This window comes from Salarias fasciatus, chromosome 12 (assembly GCF_902148845.1).
Source record: "Salarias fasciatus chromosome 12, fSalaFa1.1, whole genome shotgun sequence".
Taxonomy (NCBI): Eukaryota; Metazoa; Chordata; class Actinopteri; order Blenniiformes; family Blenniidae; genus Salarias; species Salarias fasciatus.
In genome coordinates, this window is record NC_043756.1 from 22,196,156 (window position 1) to 22,206,554 (window position 10,399).

Consider the following 10,399-nt stretch of genomic DNA (forward strand, 5'->3'; position numbering starts at 1 on the left):
CTGACTACCTGGGACGACTGGCACACACATTTTACACTTATATCTGTGAACTGCTTTGTGTCCGAATGGTGCTATTTAAATAAATGTGTCTTGCCTTGAGGATACAGAAGTTCACAAACTTGAGAGTGTTCACATAATGCTGAATATTCTTCCTGTTTTTAATTTTATTTTAACACAGGAATCATTATTTTCTTACCACTAATCAAAGTGAGTGGTAGTCGAATCAAGTTAAATAAGTTTTTTCTTTTTTTTTTTCAAACTAAGTAAAGAAGCACATGAGATTTATTGATATTGTCCAAACCACACAGAGGGGCGTGGTCTGGTCACGTGCAGGCAGGTAAACATTAACGAGCAATGAACGTGCAGAGCGTGTTTACGTGTCAGAGCGTGCCGTCACCTCACAGAGGAACATGGCCACCACGAGCTCCGCGCGGACTGGGGGACACATGCTGTACAGGTGTTCTGTTGGTCTGCAGCAAGCCACCAGGTAAAGGAAATACCTTTTTTAGAAAAAGAAATAAATGAATAAATTACTCATTAATTTGTTTCACCTTTATGCTGCATTTCAGCTAGTACAGAAGTTGAAATGAGCAGCACATGCAACTAAAACACAGGATAAATTGCTTTATATCTCTACATGTAGTATTAACTACGTGTTCTATTTTCCTTTTCTTAATGTTTCTTTGCTTAATTTTTAGTGCTTTTTCATTTTTTGCATGTTTGGCAAAAGAAAAATCAGACAACCAATATAAGTTACTAATAAAGTAATGTGCATACATTCTAGCAAGAGCAAATACATTAGTTATCAGAACAGATGAGATCGATAAATCAAAATAAAGACAGCTGAATACATATCTATATGCAGTAAATGTACCATGAAAATTTATCTAAAAAGAAATTACTCATTCAGTGTAATTGTTCTCAGTTTCATTGTACATAAAAGCATTTTGTTTAAATCTCTGTGCCTATGAAGCCACATCATGCATCAGATTTCCCTAATACTTTAATGTAAGCACTGGTTATTGACAAAGCCATAGGACAGTTTTCTCAACCCTGCTTTAATCATTTGCAGTACCTCTGAACTTTGTCCTGTAAAACTGCAGACAGCCAACTACCTCCGAGATTACACTTTCTCTCCGTGTGTTTTCACCCCACTATTTACTGTAACATCACTCACAACCCATTTCTTTCACTCCATGTACACCTTCTGGTTGTTAAAGAGGGTACAGTGTGGCATCCAAATTTAATTATAGTTCCCAGTCAAAGACATGCATTAACAGAGACATGTCTGTCTGACTTTGTAAGTTTCGGAATAACCAAAAGAAGGCATCAGAAAGTGTCAGTGGATGAACAGATGGCTTTGAAAACAGTAAATTGGAATAACATATGCACAATTATAGCTCTCTAATCCGTAAGTGGAGATACACCAACTATGTAGTCTGCTGCTTACACTTAACATCCGGCAAAAGGAGAAAAAAAATAAGCAAGAAATTGAGGTTAATGTGTCATTGAAGCAGATTTAAAAAGGTTTTAATAACGTGAGTTTATAAAAAGCCCAGAAAGTCCTTGAAATGGATGTCTTTATAAGCATGGTAGCTCTTTTCAACACTGGATATTAATGTTTGGCAGCACTGATTTTGTGCACTTACTTCAGTACACAGTAATACTTTGTATAGTACTAATCATCCAACACTGGACCCTGAAAAAGCACATACAATCATTTCAACCTTCTAATTTCTCAATGTAATGCATTAAAGCTCAACACTACCATCAAATTGAATCCTCCTCTGTGACCTGAAACATTATTGAATTCTTTTGTCAATTAAGTCTTAATGTGAAAATAATGTGCACAATCCTGTTTGACTGCAAAAACCTGCGAGTGGCTCATCACATTTCACAAATCAATAAGATCAGCAAAAGATGAGAAAAATGGAAAATCTCAAGGTTACAAAGATGTATGTGACAGAATAGTGAAACCATTTATAAAGCTTTTCTCCCAAGACTCTCAAATAATTTAGGAATTTTATAATCCATCAGACTTGAGATCATAAACTTTCATAGAGTCGTTGCATGACAGGGGCATGATCGAAGGGCAATGCAGAGTAACCCTGACCTTTGGTCTTCCTGTCTCTGCGTTATTAATGACAGACTCCATTGTGACAATATCCTTCCAGAAACACTTGCAGAAACCATTAACAGATCGAACAGCATTTATCCAGGAAGGTAATTATGTCATTTAATAGTCATTTGAAGGAAAAGTTAACAAGACAGAAACAGTTTGAGAACCATAATATCAACGTTGCAAACATGCACATTGGGATCACAGGGAGTTCAAGCCAATTTCAATACTTTCAAAACCAGCATCCATACTGATACAAAGGTGCATTGATGCACAATAATGGAATCTTTATTGAAGTATTTACAGGTTTTTAAGAAACATAACACTGCTTTTACCTCTTCTTCCCCACGGAAGGCTGTGCTCACACCAGCAAGAAAACTCCAGTGGTAAAAGAATGAGCCGGCCACGCCGACTTTGCAAAGTTATTCTTTGAACAAACATGGCAAACCTTTTACTCCTCACTTCCCAAACACTTCCCAAGTGTTGTTAGCTGAAGAGCTGATTCAGCACATCTCTGGTATTTCCAATTAAACAGAGGGTTTAAATGATTTGCACATCATTGAACATCTCGCTTTTTTTATGAACAGTAACTTGTTTCGGCCGTACTTTAAGGTCGCTGTAGCAGAATTAGCGTTTGGGTTATTCCTTGGTTGTTGATGTAGCTCTATTATGCTAATCGGCACTTTATTTCTTTTGGAGCAGCTCTTTGAAATTACAATTCAGTTCCTAGTTTTCTAAAACTCAGATTTTTTTTTTTTTTTTTGATGATCAGATGCTGATTTCACTTTACTGCAGTAGCCCTTCAAGTGCAGAGTAAAGACACAAACTGTAGCTTTCCACTCTCTCTAAGCATTATCTGCGTTATCAAATGATAAGCATGAATATCTCTTAGCCCATATGTTACACACATGTGTGACACTGTGTGTCCTTGTAAGTAATTCTTCTGTGCAACAACTCCTGCGTTTCATGTTTCTTTGAGCCTTTGTGAAACTTGCTTTCATCTCGTCTGTGTGTAGGAGGTTTTCAGAGCGCAGGGACAATGGCTGGTTGCGATCCTTATTGATGCACAAAGTTGACGCCAGGAAAGACGCTCACTCCAACCTACTGTCCAAGAAAGAGGACAGCAACCTGTACAAAATTCAGTGTAAGCCCCGCAGCTCTTTCACGTGCACGTGGCCGCTTTTTCTCTGCTATCCACTCACTTTTTTTTTAATCGTAATGAAATGGATTTTGTTTTGTGTTTCGACAGCCCATCAGCCTTTTGTCTCTGTACACAGCAGCTAAATAAATCATGCTAATTAAATCCAGCCTGTGCAGGACTTGCCGACCTCGCAGTCGAGCAGCACGAGAGACAAGCAGAGGCTGTTTGTTGTTGTCGTCTGTCACTGTGACTGACAGGGTCCCACAAACTCCACCAGAATATTTTGTTACCTGTCAGTTTAATTTGTGTGTTAAATGGTAAAAAGACAGCTTGGAGAAACATAATAATTCCACAGCAGAAACCTCCAGGAAGTGGATTGATCTCATATCATGACATATTTTATGCATACTGCACTACGCCATGAAACTTTGCCATGAAATTGTCTCATTTAGTATTTGAAATCATTTTCTGCCAATTCATGCATTCATTTATTCCAACCATGAAATTTGTACTGAGAAGATGGAAAGTTTTGGAGAGCTCCCTTTGACACTTATTTCCTGAATTTGCACTGGAATTGCAAAATAGTCACAGGCAAACAAAAACAAAGAGGTAGGTTTTATTAAATGGCATTGTCATCGAGCTACAGGAAGGAAAAAAGGAAAAAGTGTGGTGTGTAGAACTGGAGTGCATTTCCAAATTTAACTTCACACACACCTTTTTAGTCCTTTAATTGTTTTATATTAGTTTTATCTATTGCAAAATCATTAACCTTATGGTGATAAACACTGGACTTGTCAGCTGGTGTTTGCTCTCATATGATTGTTTTAAACTCATAATTGGGAATTTCTAAACTCGGATCTTTGCTATTTGGACATCTGAACACATATTGTAATCAGATTGGCCTTGCTGGTTTTTGTAGCTGCCAAACTATGCTAAATATAGCCTATTTATGTTCTATTAGCTAATAAAAATCGGCTATTAATTTCAATTCTTGGGTTTTGTCTCATGTTTTACAGAGCGCATCAATTAAAAATGCCATTTCCCATATGATGTATGAAGCCCTTCACTAGATCTAACATTTCTCTAGGAAACTTCCTTGTTTGACAGCTTTATTGTTTGGAGACAGTGGTGCTCTAAGAGGCTAGAGAAGCAGATTTAGCATTTGAAGTTCAATTCTGCATAATTGTCATAAAATTTGGTCCGAGATACACAGTTAAAGTGAGACAGAGAGACAAACATGCTGTCACTAGCGTTTTGTTATCAAACAGGCTGCAACAAGTTATCCGATAACAAGCCTGTGAAGTTTGGTAAAGGCAGAACGATTTTGTCTGCTCTTCTCGAGAGTCTGACGTGATAACTGCGTCTGTTTCTCCTAGAGAAATCTATCACTCTCGAAGGACTTTGATCTTTTCTGTGGCGTACATCACACCATGTGGCGATTTCAATTTGAACACTCTATCAGCCGTAGCCTATAACTTACTGCAAGCAAATCAGTTTTGTGTATAAAGTCTTTGCTGAATCGGAGTGTGAAATTACTTTGTTGAAGAATATGACTGTTGCCTGTATTTTTTTCTTTTCTTTCTTCTTCTTCTTCTTTTTTTTTTTTTTTTTTTAAGTAGCACCCCATTTCTGGTAAGGCTGACTCCGACCCTCTCCTTTTATTATTTTCTGCAGTTCACAATGTCAAACCAGACTGCTTGGAAGAATACAACAATCTACAGTAAGTGCATTTAGTGCCTGATGACCTTTCTCTGAATTAACTCCACTTTATATGCAATATTTGCTTTTTTTTATAGCATTATTTTCTCTAAAGCTAACATTTACACAACATTCTTCAGTATAATGTGGTGGACAGATAGCTTAACAGACACTTTAAATCCGGGACTAGCTGATTAGATCTTTTCTTTTGATGACGGTACATTTTTACAGTTCTCCTCATTATTGGGAATGGCTTTATTCCATGGTAATTTTATTCTTATAGGAACTTAAAATTAATTGAGCATATAATTGAAGTAATGGAGAAAATATGTTTTAGTTTAAGGCCACATTAAGTACATTTCAATGAAGGGTATTTTGCTTTTTCCTCTTCTCTTTCCCAGGGTGGCATCCATTTATTTGGGTAAAGGGGCAGTGTGTGTTAAACACACTCATATAATCTGCACGCTCACCCTTTTTTATGCTCACCTCAGGGTTGAAGTACAAAACAAGCTGAGCCAGGATCCGGATTACCCCTGTGAGGTGGTGGGAAGCTGGAATACCTGGTATGGAGAGCAGGATCAAGCTGGTGAGTGACAGAGGATACAAACTGTAACTCCACCACTTTGCAACAGTGAGAGTAATTACAGGTAATTAGAGGTATCTTTCCTCACACTGCCTCAGACTGATCACAACAGCTGTGTGGGCACGTTAAATTTTATGTTGCAAGGCCTCATTAATACTCTTTTTCAGTGGCTGTAGTGCTGCTGCTGGACTTTGCTGCAGAAGCCTCAAACAAACATGTAGATACAGACTTTTGTTCTCCATATTCTAATTTACAGCGTCCACTAAGATTATCTAGCAACTGCACAAATGAAGCTCACAGTGATGGAGGCTGTGCCTCTGTTGGTTTTATGTGGGTGGCCTCAGTCTTTATGTAGTGCTGCAGTGACATCTGCTGTTGTTTTCTCCCAGTGCATCTGTGGCGGTACAGAGGAGGATACCCAGCTCTGACTGAATGTCTGCAGAAACTTAGAATCAACAAGGTATACTTCTTTATTTCACAGACTTTAATGTGCTGAAAAATTCACAACTGTGAAGTTATTTATCAAGGGTATGCACATTTAATTATTCAGAAGTTAAGATGAAGAAATGCTTCTCTCTCTGTAATACACAAGAAAAATAATTAAAGTGAATTTTCTCTAAATTCAATTTAAAAAGCTCAACATTTATTGTTCATCTGTCTCTGTTTTTAATTACCATTTTTAGGAGTATAGAGAGTTTCGGAAAGAGAGGGCAAAAATGTTGATTTCAAGGCGAAACCAACTTCTTCTGGAGTTCAGTTTCTGGAATGAACCTTTTCCCAGGAAAGGACCAAATATCTACGAGATGCGCACCTACCACCTCAAGGTACTGGTGTCTGTTCTACACATACAGTAAAAACAAATGTTTAGCCACATGGTTTTCACCTCTTCTAATCATGTTCTTTTACACTTCAGTAGACGCCAAATGACAAGTCAGCCAGTGTATGATTAAAAACGGATGAGATTCACTGTCCTACATCTTCAGTACAAATGTTGAAAAACATTTGACTGTTGTGTCCAATAATCCGCACGGTGGCGCGGTGGTTAGCGCTCTTGCCTCACAGCAAGAAGGTCCTGGGTTCAAATACCGGCCGGGGCTCGGGGCCTTTCTGTGTGGAGTTTGCATGTTCTCCCCGTGTGTGCGTGGGTTCCCTCCGGGTACTCCGGCTTCCTCCCACGGTCCAAAAACATGCATGGTAGGTTAATTGATCACCCTAAATTGCCCCTAGGTATGAATGTGTGAGTGAATGGTTGTTTGTCTATATATGTCAGCCCTGCGACAGACTGGCGAACTGTCCAGGGTGTACCCCGCCTTCGCCCACAGCAGCTGGGATCGGCTCCAGCCACCCGCGACCCCGAAAGGGATAAAGCGGTGGAAAATGAATGTTGTGTCCAATAATCTTTCACCTTTGGATCATTCTGCTTTGCCAAAGCACCATGAGTAATTTACCCTTACTTATTCATAACTGATTCACTGAAATCACACTTAAAATGAAATCTGGTCTCTTTTTTTTATAGAAAGCCACTGAGCTATGAATAGGTTTTAGATTAGGTGATGTTTAACGTGTCCCACTTGTGTTTCAGCCTGGAACCATGATCGAGTGGGGAAACCACTGGTGAGCGGAATATGACGGATTCTCAGTTTATTTTCCACTGTTTTTGTCACCACTGTGAGTAACCGTTCTTCCAACAGGGCGCGGGCGATCCGGTACAGGCAGGAGAACGATGAGGCGGTGGGAGGCTTCTTCTCCCAGATCGGTGACCTGTACGTCGTTCACCATTTGTGGGGTGAGGGAAAAAAAAGCAACGAGCAAATTTCTATTGCGCAAATTAATTCATTATTCGAACAATAATTTCAATTTCGTATCTTTTAGAATAAAAACTAAAAAAGGTTTAGCGGTCAAGGTGGAGTAATGGTTTGGACCTGTGCTGAGGAGAGATATGAAGGATGTTGGGGATGGAGGGCAGGATTGAATCCTCATGACATGGCTGGTGTTAACTGCAGAGGAGGCAGGAGAGGAAACCAAAGCAGCTCAGCATTTTCAAAGTCCATTTACTTCATGTTATCCAGTCACGTCATTGAGCTAATGTTTCACAAAGCTGAGCAATGCCTCTAAGCACAGTTATAAAGCAAACGGAAAATCAACAGTTTAGCATAATTTTGCTGTGAGTCACTTTTCTTTTTAATTTGGGATGGACACATTTCCATCGATTTGATGCATCAGCTCTGTTAAATAAGTTTCTAAAAGTGTTATTCAGGGTAGTGGCCTGTTTAGCACGACCATTTTTACGGTGAGGTTTTCACAGAAACCTCTGATTTAGCATTTTCTTGCAGAAAAAAAACAGAAATCCTTTTGAAAAATAGATAATCTCACCATCTGTTGGCTTGTTCAGCATCAGGGATGTCTTGATAATTGTGCATATCTGAAATGTTGACTTTCAAGCTGCCAATTCAAGCAGTGTGGTGACGTATTGATATTTTTTTCATACATAGATAGCCTCCTATTTGAATAGTAAGGTTAAAAATCATAGTAATGGATACAGCCAGAAGATATATTCACAGATAATAGTTTTAGATAATAAGAGTCTTTCTTAGCCCATGCAGTTGTTTCCACTGCCAATTGTATGTTTTCATGCATTGTTGACGGGGGGGGGGGTAATGAAATAATTTGTGGTCAGATCCTTAAAAAGTCTTTACTTAAAAAAAAAAAAAAAAAAACTGGAGATTTTAAGTTTGGATTATTTTTTAGGAATATAAATACAGATAACTACTAAATATTTCAGAAATCCAAAAAGTATAAATGATGTTTTTTTAAAAACACTAGAGTTGAGAGAAGTTTAAAATGTTCTAATAAAAGAATTCTTGAGGCCAAAATAAACAATACCAGTGCCAAAAATGGCCACTATATTTTGTAGTTTCAGATGACACTGTGATGTAGAATGTTTAATTAAGCACCCATAATTTAACTAAACTCAATGTAATTTATTTTTTGTTAGTTTTCTTTCTTTGTTTCAATTGTTTATTCTATTTTTTTTTTTTTTCTAGCTTATGAAAGCCTCCAATCCCGGGACAATACAAGAAACTCTGCCTGGCTGAAGGAAGGATGGGATGCAAATGTGTATTATACAGGTGACACCAAAGCCCTCAGCCTACACTTATATGTACCTACCTACAGTTACGCTTATATAAACGTCAACCAAGCAGTCAAAGCTACTGAGGTTTCATGTCAGATTGATTGGAACTACTGTTTACAGGGGGTTCGTGGGTTAACTCCACACAACGCCTTTACACTTTGATTGTTTTCAATGATGGTGAAAACTATTTCCATTTTTGCAAAGCTAAAGTCGTGAAAAAATATTTTGTTCTTTGCTTGTTTTGAACCCCCTTCCCCCCAAAAAAATCCCTCAGTTTCTTACACGTGCAGATATTCCTTGCCAGTATGTTCTTGCACCTGTCTGACATTTGCCTGCAGCCGAGGCAACCCGCTCATCTTCCACTTTACATAGCGTCGCAAGCTAAATGTGTTTTAACAACCTCACTTAAGACCTCCATGAACAAAACTATATGGCTTTCAATGATTGCTATATTTAGATGATTTTCACTGCTGCCAGGTGCCTGGAGCTCTGACTCAGAGCACATCAGAGCCATCAGGCTCCACTGACGTAACCTGACAATCCAGCGAAGTCACTGATCTGGCTCTGTCTCAGACACTGTGTTCTGTAGCTTTACATAATTGGAGCTTGATGAACAAAAACAATAGCCAAAAAACTTTCCATTTGCTTTAGTTGTGCTAAAAACATGAGTTTGGGTCATGCTTCTGCAGAACTGGTCATTATTGCAGCACTCAATCCAAATATAATAACAGTCAAAAAAAGGTTCTGGACAAATCTCAAGAAAGTTAAACAACTTTGGTGATAGTTATTTGTAGTTGTCTGAGTGAGGGGTTGTCTGGAGTCATTTTCTGCTGTTTCCAGTGAAACAGTAAGTCCAGAAACACGAGGTGGTTTTCCAACACAATGTTGCACTCATCAGTTTCCTCCCATTTTCTATTAAGCAACAACTCTTATGTTGCAGTGTCTTGTGGTTATTTGGGTCAGCAGTAGATTGTAATACCATCCTCTGTGTTGTGGTTTCAAATGACTTGTGCAACAACTTTAACACAGTCATGACAATGTCAAAGAAATCAGAGACTGATCAGTGCAGTAAAATCTAATTCTGCTTCATTTTCTTATCTGTAAACAAATCAAAATCACAATAGATGAAGTTGTATTTCAGGATGCTGAAGACTTATGTCACATTTGTCACACTTTCTAATTCAAAGAGTCTCTAACCTGTTTCTGTCTTTCCATAGTGCCTCTGATCAGAAGTATGGAGTCCAGGATAATGATTCCTACTGCCAGCTCACCATTACAGTGAGGAGGTGACTGACTGCTCACTGATTGCCTTGGTTCACTCCACCTAATTGAAGATGCTTCTCATCTTCTCCTTTTTGTTTTAATCTGCTCAAAACTAAACTTCTGATTTGTAAAGCAATCATGTAGGATTTGTGTCGGATCATAAAATACCTACATTTGCACAGGCTTAGGTCAAATATATATGTGAAACGAACTGGACCTAATTGTATGATGCTATGAGTGACACACAACATGCTTCCTGCCTTCAGCTTTTATCCTGAGTGCAGGCTTAGTATCATGACTGTGCTTGTTTGATTGAACATGAATCACACTGAATGAGATAAGTAAAATGGTTGCTTGATATAATAAAAGCCTACCTCATTATTTGTGCTGACAAATCGCCAGAATGTATTACTATTATACTGATGAAATATTTCAGTAATATGAGCAGAGTCCAACAGGAAC

The 10,399-nt window shown here is 38.4% G+C and overlaps 1 protein-coding gene across 1 annotated transcript; it reads left to right on the forward strand.

The window, feature by feature from the left end:
- Nucleotides 1–410: 410 nt before the first annotated feature.
- nipsnap1 (nipsnap homolog 1 (C. elegans)) lies at nucleotides 411–9,956 on the forward strand. The gene is made up of 10 exons (XM_030105001.1): nucleotides 411–487; nucleotides 3,136–3,263; nucleotides 4,935–4,980; nucleotides 5,450–5,544; nucleotides 5,931–6,001; nucleotides 6,225–6,365; nucleotides 7,124–7,155; nucleotides 7,233–7,327; nucleotides 8,586–8,669; nucleotides 9,892–9,956. Exons 1-10 carry the CDS (start codon nucleotides 411–413, stop codon nucleotides 9,954–9,956), a joined length of 834 nt encoding a protein of 277 aa, XP_029960861.1.
- Nucleotides 9,957–10,399: the final 443 nt, after the last annotated feature.